Here is a 15,076-nt window from a genome sequence, read left to right as displayed (position 1 = left end):
ACTCAAGTGTAACGGCTGGTTCATTAGCAGATGCCGCCTTCACGGCTCATTGTGTGTGTATATATAGAGATGTTGGGTTTTGTAAATACATGCTCATTTTTTGTGTATAACATTTTGCAATCAACAGACATCATAACATGTCATGTGTTCAAGTATCACACCTGCCTGTCTGTGTAATTACATAATGTGACAGAGACCGAACTCGGGCCATAAATCAATGCGTTTTGTTTATGGTGTATAGCCTGATTGGTGTTAAGTTCAAATTGCATGTGGTCAGTGATCGCAGTTGTGTATTGAATATTGTCATTAGCAGACAGGCAGGCAGACACACAGGTGTCAATAAAACAAGACATTGAGTTTGTCTGTGACAGCGACATATCTATATCACAGTTAGAAATTGTGTCAGCTAAATAATGACATTGCTTTTAAGTATCGAACTGAGAAAGTGACTCGGTAAGAAGAGCGTGTGGTGAAATAGACAAATGAAATTATATAAACAGTTTATTTACTGTCATAACATATAAAAGCTCGCCTGTGAGATATCAACAAAACATTATGAAAATAGCTCACACCAAAGCCTTCACGCAGTATTCACCAGACAGCCCGCTTCCAAGTTGCGCGAACCTATTTCACTGCGCACGTGCTATGGCGGCCAGCTGTTGAAACCCGTATTCCCCAGAAAGTCTGGGGAAAATTAGTGAAAACGTTTGAACTCCGATTTTGGCGCGGTTTTTCATGGCGTTATTTTTCAACTTTATAAGTTGAATTTGCATTTTGAAGCTTTGTTTGGTAAGTCCATACCGAAAGGTATCAGAATCTGCAAAGTTGTGTTTACGTTGCATGTGACCTTTAAAGGGCTCCTGAAGAAAATTGATCTCCATATACAGACTGACTATTCAATTAAAGATCATGCTATTTTTCATACATAAAATCCTCGTAATATTTTATTCATTAAAAATGTCATGAATATTCATGAATGTTCCTGAAGCAAAGGCTTTGTGAACTTTCAGAATCAACAAGTGGAATGATTTGACTTGATATGTTCAGCAAGATCAAAAATGTGTTTATGGAATCCCCCGTAGATATATTATCAGTGTACAAGATGATAGATATATTATCAGTGTACAAGATGATGGATATATTATCAGTGTACAAGATGATGGATATATTATCAGTGTACAAGATGATAGATATACTATCAGTGTACAAGATGATAGATATACTATCAGTGTAAAAGATGACAGATATATTATCAGAATACAAGATAACAGATATATTATCAGTGTACAAGATGATGGATATATTATCAGTGTACAAGATGATAGATATCTTATCAGTGTACAAGATGATAGCTATATTATCAGTGTACAAGATGACAGATATATTCTCAGTGTACAAGATGACATATATTATCAGTGTACAAATATATTATCAGTGTACAAGATGATAGATATATTATCAGTGTACAAGATGACAGATATATTATCAGTGTACAAGATGATAGATATATTATCAGTGTACAAGATGATAGATATATTATCAGTGTACAAGATGATAGATATATTATCAGTGTACAAGATGATAGATATATTACCAGTGTACAAAATGATAGATATATTATCAGTGTACAAGATGATATATATATTATCAGTGTACAAGTTGATAGATATATTATCAGAGTACAAGATGATAGATATATTACCAGTGTACAAGATGATAGATATATTATCAGTGTACAAGATGATAGCTATATTATCAGTGTACAAGATGATAGCTATATTATCAGTGTACAAGATGATAGCTATATTATCAGTGTACAAGATGATAGATATATTATCAGTGCACAAGATGATAGATATATCATCAGTGTACAAGATGATAGATATATTATCAGTGTACAAGATGATATATATATATCATCAGTGTACAAGATGATAGATATACTATCAGTGTAAAAGATGACAGATATATTATCAGAATACAAGATAACAGATATATTATCAGTGTACAAGATGATGGATATATTATCAGTGTACAAGATGATAGATATCTTATCAGTGTACAAGATGATAGCTATATTATCAGTGTACAAGATGACAGATATATTCTCAGTGTACAAGATGACATATATTATCAGTGTACAAATATATTATCAGTGTACAAGATGATAGATATATTATCAGTGTACAAGATGACAGATATATTATCAGTGTACAAGATGATAGATATATTATCAGTGTACAAGATGATAGATATATTATCAGTGTACAAGATGATAGATATATTATCAGTGTACAAGATGATAGATATATTACCAGTGTACAAAATGATAGATATATTATCAGTGTACAAGATGATAGATATATTATCAGTGTACAAGTTGATAGATATATTATCAGAGTACAAGATGATAGATATATTACCAGTGTACAAGATGATAGATATATTATCAGTGTACAAGATGATAGATATATTATCAGTGTACAAGATGATAGATATATTATCATTGACAAGATGATGGCTATATTATCAGTGTACAAGATGATAGCTATATTATCAGTGTACAAGATGATAGCTATATTATCAGTGTACAAGATGATAGATATATTATCAGTGCACAAGATGATAGATATATCATCAGTGTACAAGATGATAGATATATCATCAGTGTACAAGATGATAGCTATATTATCAGTGTACAAGATGATAGATATATCATCAGTGTACAAGATGATAGATATATCATCAGTGTACAAGATGATAGATATATCATCACTGTACAAGATGATAGATATATCATCAGTGTACAAGATGATAGATATATCATCAGTGTACAAGATGATAGATATATTATCAGTGCACAAGATGATAGATATATCATCAGTGTACAAGATGATAGATATATCATCAGTGTACAAGATGATAGATATATCATCAGTGTTCAAGATGATATATATATCATCAGTGTACAAGATGATAGATATATTATCAGTGTACAAGATGATAGATATATTATCAGTGTACACGATGATAGATATATTATCAGTGTACAAGATGATAGATATATTATCAGTGTACAAGATGATAGATATATCACCAGTGTACAAGATGATAGATATATCATCAGTGTACAAGATGATAGATATATTATCAGTGTACAAGATGATAGATATATTATCAGTGTACACAATGACATATATTATCAGTGTACAAGATGATAGATATATTATCAGTGTACAAGATGATAGATATATTATCAGTGTACAAGATGATAGATATATCATCAGTGTACAAGATAGATACATTATCAGTGTACAAGATGATAGATATATTATCAGTGTACAAGATGATAGATATATTATCAGTGTACAAGATGATAGATATATCATCAGTGTACAAGATAGATATATTATCAGTGTACAAGATGATATATATATTATCAGTGTACAAGATGATAGCTATATTATCAGTGTACAAGATGATAGCTATATTATCAGTGTACAAGATGATAGCTATATTATCAGTGTACAAGATGATGGCTATATTATCAGTGTACAAGATGATAGATATATTATCAGTGTACAAGTTGATAGATATATTATCAGTGTACAAGTTGATAGATATATTATCAGTGTACAAGATGATAGATATATTATCAGTGTACAAGATGATGGCTATATTATCAGTGTACAAGTTGATAGATATATTATCAGTGTACAAGTTGATAGATATATTATCAGTGTACAAGATGATAGATATATTATCAGTGTACAAGTTGATAGATATATTATCAGTGCACAAGATGATAGATATATCATCAGTGTACAAGATGATAGATATATCATCAGTGTACAAGATGATAGATATATCATCAGTGTTCAAGATGATATATATATCATCAGTGTACAAGATGATAGATATATTATCAGTGTACAAGATGATAGATATATTATCAGTGTACACGGTAGATATATTATCAGTGTACAAGATGACAGATATATTATCAGTGTACAAGATGATAGATATATTATCAGTGTACAAGATGATAGATATATTATCAGTGTACAAGATGATAGATATATTATCAGTGTACAAGATGATAGATATATCACCAGTGTACAAGATGATAGATATATCATCAGTGTACAAGATGATAGATATATTATCAGTGTACAAGATGATAGATATATTATCAGTGTACAAGATGACATATATTATCAGTGTACAAGATGATAGATATATTATCAGTGTACAAGATGATAGATATATTATCAGTGTACAAGATGATAGATATATTATCAGTGTACAAGATGATAGATATATCATCAGTGTACAAGATAGATATATTATCAGTGTACAAGTTGATAGATATATTATCAGTGTACAAGATGATAGATATATCATCAGTGTACAAGATAGATATATTATCAGTGTACAAGATGATAGATATATTATCAGTGTACAAGATGATAGATATATTATCAGTGTACAAGATGATAGATATATTATCAGTGTACAAGATGATAGATATATTATCAGTGTACAGGATGATAGATATACATGTAGCTAACATGCATCAGAAAAAAATGGATAGGGCTGGGACTGTACACTATGCCATGCGAATTTTTACTTCCGATAAGATACATATCATGATACATACACCTTGAAAGAATGACACAGTCATAAGATTTAAAATGATTTGTTTCAAGGTATTTGTGTATAACAATAACCCTACTGTAATAAACAAGCAAGAAACTCTATCATACTTGTGTATTTTTCTCTAACTCAGTACTTCAACATGTTCAAGATAATACTGTTTGGACAAAAGTCATGTATCGTTTTGTATCGATACACCAGTCAACGATATGATAGCTGTATCAAACTTAAACGTATCATGATGTATCGGTGCATCGGTGAATCGTTCCAGCCCTAAAAATGACAAATGTCCTTTTTGTAAATAATATTAAATGAAACACTTCCTAAAAATGCTATTAATCAAAATATTTCTTACTGCTTGATTTATATTTTCATGTCATATCTGTATATTAGAACAGGGAAACATGTTCCAGCGTACCCTCTTCCATCAACACTAAGTCTTGGTCCAATGTGAAAAGGTCAAGGAGATATATAAATATGACTGATTGTTCACCAACTGAGATGAGAGTCTACTTGCCAGACTGCATCAGCACTTTTAAAAGTTGAAATTAGCAACACCAAAAATGTGTTCTATTAGTGGAATGAAATATTCAGTAGTTCCCCGACCTTGTCGGAACTCCATTATCTCTACATTTGTTCCCATGGAAATGTCAGTGTTCCCAATATAGCTTCCTCACTACACATCAAGAGAAGGATGTTTGAAACAGTTTGTGGAATAATGTCTTTATGTGTAAAGAAGCAGATAACACATTCCTTTAAACAAACATTTAAACTTAACTGTCAAAAGCTGACACCTTCAACTTCCGGAAGAAAGTACATCTGTACCGCCCACGTGCCCGTGAAAACAGCTAAATCATTTGCCTGTACAACTAGCTTCAGGACCATGACTACAGGACACATACATAAGCAACAACTTCCGATGGTCACAACACTACCACGCCATGGAATGGGTCCTTGGAGGGAGGCCATTAAACACATCATCTAAATTCTACAACCGAGTACCTAATTGGTATTCCTTCATCAACAATGGAGGCCATCATTTGTTGTGAAACAGTCACACATAAAACTTGCATATTGGCAAGAATTCATTTACAGTTACCAGTGTGACGAGCCACGCTACGTCCCGTCACATACGGTCAGGGACTAAACCATGATGTGTCCACGTCTTGCGTCTAAAATATAAAACTATTTCCAACACAAAAATATCAATTTACTGATATTACAAATTTCATTCCATTCCTCTTATTTCTGATCAGATTTCCTATCAAATTTCTCCTCCACAATGAAACCTGTAATGGCTGGAATATAATAGTGTACTGAAGTGGCCCCTCTCTCAGTCGATACTCACATAATCTGTGGGATCGATAAATGGCAATAAAGAACAAGAGGAACTCCTTTCCTGGAGGTAACCTGATTGAGTAAGAAAGTTGAAGAAAGAATCAATTCTTGTAAAGATAGAAGAATGTAGAGGGAAGTCTGAAACCTGCTTGTTTATTATTCTGTTCCTTCTGATAATCACATAACAAAGGGGAGTATATCATTCACTTCTACATCCAAATCTCATTGAGCCTTGAGTCAAATCAAATAGGATAAGAAAACCAAGGCATATATGATGACATACACTGACGATATATCTCAGTTGTAACACACTGTTGACATGTATATTGATATACACGGACGATATATGTCAATGTATGTTGATGTACACGAACAATATATCTCAATGTACGTTGATATACGCTGACAATATATCTCAGTTGTAACACACTGTTGACATGTATATTAATATACACTGACAATATATGTCAATGTACCTTGATATACGCTGACGATATATCTCAGCTGTAACACACTGTTGACATGTATATTGATATACACTGACGATATATGTCAATGTTCGTTGATATACGCTGACGATATATCTCAGCTGTAACACACTGTTGACATGTATATTGATATACACGGACGCTATATCTCAATGTACGTTGATATGGGCTGACAATATATCTCAGTTGTAACACACTGTTGACATGTATATTGATATACATGGACGATATTTGTCAATGTACGTTGATATACGCTGACCATATATCTCAATGTACCTTGATATACGCTGACCATATATCTCAATGTACCTTGATATACGCTGACGATATATCTCAGCTGTAACACACTGTTGACATGTATATTGATATACACGGACGATATATGTCAATGTACGTTGATATACGCTGACCATATATCTCAATGTACGTTGATATACACTGAGGATATATCTCAGCTGTAACACACTGTTGACATGTATATTGATATACACGGACGATATATGTCAATGTACGTTGATATACATGGACGATATATGTCAATGTATGATGATATACGCTGACGATATATCTCAGTTGTAACACACTGTTGACATGTATATTGATATACACGGACGATATATCTCAATGTATGTTGATGTACACGGACAATATATCTCAATGTACGTTGATATACGCTGACAATATATCTCAGTTGTAACACACTGTTGACATGTATATTGATATACACGGACGATATATCTCAATGTATGTTGATATACGCTGACGATATATCTCAATGTACGTTGATATACGCTGACCATATATCTCAATGTATGTTGATATACGCTGACAATATATCTCAATGTACGTTGATATACGCTGACTATATATCTCAGTGTAACACTGCTGCCATGTATGTTGATATACACTGATGATATATCTCAATGTATGTTGATATACACGGACGATATATCTCAGTGTAATACTGTTCACATGTATGTTGATATACACTGACGATATATCTCAATGTATGTTGATATACTCTGACGATATATCTCAATGTACGTTGATATACTCTGACGATACATCTCAGTGTAACACTGCTGACATGCATGTTGATATACTCTGACGATATATCTCAATGTATATGGATATACTCTGACGATACATTTTGGTGTAACACTGCTGACATGTATGTTGATATACTCTGACGATATATCTCAATGTATGTTGATATACATTGACGATTTATCTCAATGTATGTTGATATACTCTGACGATATATCTCAATGTACGTTGATATACTCTGACGATACATCTCAGTGTAACACTGCTGACATGCATGTTGATATACTCTGACGATATATCTCAATGTATGTTGATATACTCTGACGATACATCTCAGTGTAACACTGCTGACATGCATGTTGATATACTCTGACGATATATCTCAATGTATGTTGATATACTCTGACGATACATCTCAGTGTAACACTGCTGACATGCATGTTGTTATACATTGACGATATATCTCAATGTATGTTGATATACTCTGACGATACATCTCAGTGTAACACTGCTGACATGCATGTTGATATACTCTGACGATATATCTCAATGTATGTTGATATACTCTGACGATACATCTCAGTTGTAACACACTGTTGACATGCATGTTGATATACTCTGACGATATATCTCAATGTATGTTGATATACTCTGACGATACATCTCAGTGTAACACTGCTGACATGCATGTTGTTATACATTGACGATATATCTCAATGTATGTTGATATACTCTGACGATACATCTCAGTGTAACACTGCTGACATGCATGTTGATATTCTCTGACGATATATCTCAATGTATGTTGATATACTCTGACGATACATCTCAGTGTAACACTGCTGACATGCATGTTGATATACTCTGACGATATATCTCAATGTATGTTGATATACTCTGACGATACATCTCAGTGTAACACTGCTGACATGCATGTTGATATACTCTGACGATATATCTCAATGCATGTTGATATACTCTGACGATACATCTCAGTGTAACACTGCTGACATGTATGTTGATATACTCTGATGATATATCTCAATGTATGTTGATATACTCTGACGATACATCTCAGTGTAACACTGCTGACATGTATGTTGATATACTCTGACGATACATCTCAAACACAGGAGACTGGAACCTACCCTGGAACCCATCGAGGAAGACAAGCTTGAGGTACTTGGGATGTAAGTTGCCCAAGAATTACGGAGAGATTAGTGTGGGGTGTTGGGGACCCATTTTACTCCAGATCGCTGACTTGGACATAGACAGAAATGCATCAGGTACTGGGGATCTATTTACCCACAAAATCCCCATAGGGAGACACTCAAGAGGTGCTTGGTATCTATTTTGTCTCAGAACCCTAGTGGAAGAAAAGTAGAAGGTTCTTGGGACCTGTGTTGCCTCAGAATCTCCACAGCTCGGGGTATTGGAGCAAAATACAATTTTGTCATTTTCACTGAAGAGAGCAGCTGCTGAACAACATCAAATCAAATTAGGAAATAAAACTTTAAAAATCCCCAAACCAAACATACTTTCACTGTCCCTGAAGGAATGTCCATTACATTATTGCCGCTGTAACCAGAAGAAACTTTCACTGATTCATTTTTTTAACATCTGTTGGGACAAACTGAAGATGTGGAAACCAGAATTGTATTTCAGGAAGATCTTAAAAGGATGCAATGGATGACAAAAGGGTGGGTGCTTATCTTGACAGGAAGTCGATAATGTCACTGGATGGTATGCAAAAAAATGGCCTTCTCTTCAGAATATTGGCTTAATCACGCCAATCTTGTCTAAAATGGAAATAGAGGATGTAGGACACTGCAAATGTCAAGTCATCGTCTGATGAACTGAAGACTTCGGGTTGGGACTATATACATGATAATGGTCCCATCTCTACAAGAGGCACGATTAGACTGTTATCTTTACAATGATGTCGCCAGTCAAATCACCGATTTCCCTCAAGCTAAATTATTTTATTGTAGGGATGTGATGATAAGGGATAATTATGACTGCCCCAGGGTAAAGTACGTAAACGCTGAACACAAACTTAGTTAGCTGAGTGATGCTGACTCGGAACTCTTTTAATATTACCAGGAGGCAGCATTTTACAGTTTGACGTGAAATAACTCATGCTCCACACACAGAGCTCTGTGTCTACACCTATGACAGTATGTTTGGGCAGGATATATCATGGGGATTGCAGCTTTAGTCAAGCAATATCACTGTAGTAGCATCTTATGATTGACTTTAACATGCAATATGATAAGCTTTACACAAACAATGTTGTATCTGTATTTGCAATCACATAAGCAGTACTGCCTAATAAGGAAAACAAACTCATTTTTTAGCTTTGGGATGTGTTTGTTTGTTGCCTTGAGCTGCAACAATATTCAAGCATTTCTCCTTTGAAAATGTATGAAATAAGGCCCGATCGCCCGAGATGGGCTAGATTTCTGACGGACAGTCTAAATTTACAGCAAGCCAGCTTTGACAGTCTGGTGCAAATTTTAGATGTTCCATACATCTGAGTGAATCCTTGGTGTCTTGGTTAAATCCATCTTGGGCTGGTTACATTTTGAAGTTACCAGCCCTCATGTCTGGTTGAGTTTTTGGCTTATTTCATACACTGGTTTCATTCTCTGAATGCTTCTGAAAGACTCTCCCTGTGCCATGTTTATAGTGCATGGTGTGCCCATTACAAAGACTGCTCAATAAGCGGACAGTTTGTGAGTTTTCTTATTGTATGGTTGGCTTTTTAGGGTGATTATGGTAATGTCTGCGTGGCCGAATTCTTTATCTATACTCGGCAGTTTGACTTCAGGATGGCTTTAATAAGCCGACCCTGTGTCAGTTTTCTTATTGAATGGTTTGCTTTTTAGGGTGATTACGGTAGTGTGCGTGGCTATAGACTCTATCTGTACTGTACAGTTGGATCTCTGTGTTGTTTTAATAAGCCGACCCTGTGTCAGTTTCCTTATTGAATGGTTTGCTTTTTAGGGTGATTACGGTAGTGTGTGTGGATATATACTCTATCTGTACTGTACAGTTGGATCTCTATGTTGTTTTAATAAGCCGACCCTGTGTCAGTTTCCTTATTGAATGTTTTTCTTTTAAGGGTGATTACGGTAGTGTGCGTGGCTACTGCTATTTATTCAGTACTGTTCAATCCCTGTATGATTTTGATAAACAGTCCCTTTGGGATTTGTTAGTGTATGGGGGCACTTATTACAGGGACTACAGCAGACGTACTCACCTCAAAGTAGAAGGGGTATGCATTGGGGCCGAGCTTCTTGATGAGTCTCTCCTGTAGGCGTGTCAGGGGCTTCTGGTGCTCCTTGAGGGGTGGATACACCTGTAGGGAGGACAGGTATAGGTCCTTCCGGAACGTGAGTCCCAGAACATCCAGGTCCTCTCGCCCATAGCGGAACGCTGCCAGAACATGGGCAAACACTTTCCTGTCCTTCAGATACTCCGGGTCGACCAGCACAACGCCATCTGGTGGAGACAAGTGGAAACACTGTATCATCGGACAGGTGCCAGGAAACGGTGTGCAAGTAAATATATACTGTCACCCCTATCACTACATACCACTGTTTCCTCTGTTGCTGCTATTTCCTGACAGCACCAGGAACCACTGTCAGACATCCTTACCATATGGAATAGACTGATATCAGAGGAACAAGACGGACATACAGTCCCAGAAATAAACTTATCCTATTTAAAACTATATCTACAAAAAAACAAAACAAATGGACTGAGTTTGGTTTTACGTTGCTTTCAGCAATATTCCAGCAACATCACGGTGGGGGACACCAGAAATGGGCTTCACACATTGTACCCATGTGGGGATTCGAACCCGGGTCTTCGGCGTGACGAGCCAGCGCTTTGACCACTAGGCTAACCCACAGCCCCAAAAAACAAATGGAGCTTAAATAATCCTTAAACTTTAGCCGAGAGCTCAGGCAATGTAGACTTGCCAAATCATTCTAACTTGTGTTCAACTCCTAATTAATCATGTGATTTATTAACAAGGAAGACTGGCTGTCAGAGAAATGTAAATGCATTATTCTGGTCTAATGACATTACCTATCACTGTCACTTCAAGACCTACAATATATCAAGTTTATATATAATCTAAATAATGTATCTTAAAAGATATGTGACGTAAAGCCCAACTTAAATCAACTAAAACATATGTGACGTAAAGCCCAACTTAAATCAACTAAACAATATGAGTTAGTGAGTGAGAATGGGGGAGTTTATGCCACTTGTAGAAATATCCAGCAATATCGCAGCAGTGGGCACCAAAACTATGCTTCATAAATAATGCCTATGGTGAGAATCAAACCCAGGCCTTCGATGCGAAGACTAAACATATTGACAATTACCCTACCACCCCATTATTCTCTGACAGGCGGAGCTAAAACAATTGGGGACGAACAACAATATATAGAAAGAATGGGTGTGGGGGGGTATTTTCAGTGATTTTCAGTGGCAGCAGATGACTGAAGCACACCTAAAATATCTAGAGCTGTAGGAGCTAATGTGCTCAGGAAGAGTCACTTAGAGTTACCTGTCTTGGTTTTTACACAGGACAGCTAAATCTCATCCTTTTCCTAGTTTTGTGATGGACAGTTGGTAAAGGCTGGTATAAGAACAACAGCCTATTAAAGACCTTCTACAACCTAATTTGCATTTGATCTACTTGCTTAGTAGGGACACTGTATCTATCTAAACAAATCATATCTTGCCAGCTTCCGGGACTAATCAGATTCAGGGGTGGAACATGTGCTTGTTTCAAGACAACTGACAATGACAATTTCAGGACATTCAGAGAGCACAGCATGTTGTAGAGCCTGCTTCTTATTGCTACTGTAGGCTATTCAGTTGTATGGCCTTGTGTGATTGTCAAAGTGTTTAACTAGAATTTATTAACTATTCATTCTGTGCAGACATTTACTGATTTCACATTTACTGTAATTTCTGAGTTAATCTTCGTGTTGCAATTTGGAAATGTCCCATTATAGTGCCTTGTCTGACGATTTTGGCTAATGAAACCATCAGATCCTGGCTTGGGGGAACAAGCTCTAAACAGCTGATGTTGAACACGGTATCAGTAATAGGATCCATGTCCACAACGTGTAATCAAATTGAAAATGGGATCTATGAACAAAGTTTGCTGATAAGGTCCAGAATATGTGAAATTAGCTTGTAATCAGACTTAAAATAGGATCTATCAACAAACTTGACAACTAGGAACCTTGTGTAGAACTGACACATTCACAAAGTTAGCTTGTAATCAGACTTAAAATAGGATCTATCAACAAACTTGACAACTAGGAACCTTGTGTAGAACCGACACATTCACAAAGTTAGCTTGTAATCAGACTTAAAATAGGATCTATGAACAAACTTGACAACTAGGAACCTTGTGTAGAACTGACACATTCACAAAGTTAGCTAGTAATCAGACTTAAAATAGGATCTATGAACAAACTTGACAACTAGGAACCTCACAAAGTTGACAACTAGGAACCACATTCACTAAAGTTAGAGACTTAAAATAGGATCTATCAACAAACTTGACAACTAGGAACCTTGTGTAGAACCGACATTCACAAAGTTAGCTTGTAATCAGACTTAAAATAGGATCTATGAACAATTCACAAAGTTAGCTTGTAATCAACAACTAGGAACCTTGTGTAGAACTGACACATTCACAAAGTTAGCTTGTAATCAGACTTAAAATAGGATCTATGAACAAACTTGACAACTAGGAACCTTGTCTAGAACTGACACATTCACAAAGTTAGCTTGTAATCAGACTTAAAATAGGATCTATGAACAAACTTGACAACTAGGAACCTTGTCTAGAACTGACACATTCACAAAGTTAGCTTGTAATCAGACTTAAAATAGGATCTATGAACAAACTTGAACAAACTTGACAACTAGCTTGAACCTTTGTGACAACTAGAACCTTGTGTAGAACCGACACATTCACAAAGTTAGCTTGTAATCAGACTTAAAATAGGATCTATGACTTAAAAATAACAAACTTGACAACTAGGAACCTTGTGACAACTAGGAACCTAGAACTGACACATTCACAAAGTTAGCTTGTAATCAGACTTAAAATAGGATCTATCAACAAACTTGACAACTAGGAACCTTGTCTAGAACCGACACATTCACAAAGTTAGCTTGTAATCAGACTTAAAATAGGATCTATCAACAAACTTGACAACTAGGAACCTTGCTGTACTAGGAAACTAGGTAATCAGACTTAAAATAGGATCTAGAACAAACTTGACACATTCACAAAGTTAGCTTGTAATCAGACTTAAAATAGGATCTATCAACAAACTTGACAACTAGGAACCTAGAACCGACACCAAAGTTGTGTAGAACTAGGATCTATCAACAAACACATTCACAAAGTTAGCTTGTAATCAGACTTAAAATAGGATCTATCAACAAACTTGACAACTAGGAACCTTGTGTAGAACCGACACATTCACAAAGTTAGCTAGTAATCAGACTTAAAATAGGATCTATCAACAAACTTGACAACTAGGAACCTTGTGTAGAACCGACACATTCACAAAGTTAGCTTGTAATCAGGCTGACTGTGGGAGTGACTACCAATGAAATATCCGACAGATGATTGTCTTGTATGTCTAAATTAATCACCTAATAAATGTCACACTACAAATTACTTCACATAGGCTACAGTAACTCAATAAATCCACATTTGCTAGTTAAATTATTTCAAAAGAGAGAAATTCTGCCGGACCAACTTACCTATAGGATCAATGTGAGTGAGATGGTCGATGAAGTCTCTCTTTCCCAAGTAGGTTGTTATCTGAAAGACAAACAAGCTAATTAGTAAAATACACCTGGTAGAAGAATAACCAAATCACTAATTGGGCAATTTGTCAAGTGATATACAGTTGAGGGGTGCTGGCAATCGGTGTCTCGCAGTCCATGTCCTTCTGTTTCTGGTTGTAAATGCACAATGCCTTTTAGAGAGTAGACAAATGTAACAGAGTTGTATACTCCCCAGGGAGTTGAGATTGATAATACTGTGTACCATTGAGATTGACATCCAATGATCGAGGGAAAAATTATCAGCACCTTGAGCAAGCACTAGTTACCTGGATATGTGCGCTATATAAGTATCCTATAATAAAAATAAAATCTCATATGTAGGCTTTCTTTGGGAAAGTACTTATTCAGGTACTTTTGGGGGTTGAGGCCTTCTTGTTTTCAAACCCAATTGTTGTTTGTTGTTTAATGCGGAACGCTTACTAAAGTTCTATCTCCATGATGACAGCCTGTAAATGATCAAGACTGGACCAGACAATCCAGTGTAAATGCAATAACTGTACTTTACTGACATTTCAAAGAATAGAATGAATGAGTTCATTTAACTGTCCTTCAAACAGTATTCCTGTGATAACACAGTGTGCCATCTTGATGTGTGTTAGGGTTAGTGATGTAGGTCTTAGAGTGAGTGAGTGAGTGAGTGAGTTTTA

At 35.6% G+C, this 15,076-nt stretch overlaps 1 protein-coding gene across 3 annotated transcripts in view; it reads right to left on the bottom strand.

The window, feature by feature from the left end:
• The window catches only part of LOC124277310 (arrestin red cell-like), a 107,440-nt gene that overhangs the window by 36,779 nt on the left and 55,585 nt on the right, over positions 1-15,076 (bottom strand). For all 3 annotated transcript variants that reach the window (XM_046712961.1, XM_046712962.1, XM_046712963.1), the window contains exons 3-4: positions 14,343-14,403; positions 10,792-11,033 (exon numbers count right to left, since the gene is read on the bottom strand). In XM_046712961.1, coding sequence (XP_046568917.1) covers positions 10,792-11,033; positions 14,343-14,403 — 303 coding nt within the window. The remainder of the gene's footprint in view (positions 1-10,791; positions 11,034-14,342; positions 14,404-15,076) is intronic.

Source organism: Haliotis rubra, unplaced genomic scaffold, assembly GCF_003918875.1.
Source record: "Haliotis rubra isolate DU_JTF1 unplaced genomic scaffold, ASM391887v1 Scf22, whole genome shotgun sequence".
NCBI lineage: Eukaryota > Metazoa > Mollusca > Gastropoda > Lepetellida > Haliotidae > Haliotis > Haliotis rubra.
Note: the sequence above shows the minus strand (reverse complement) of the source record. Positions and strands in the feature narration are given on the sequence as shown.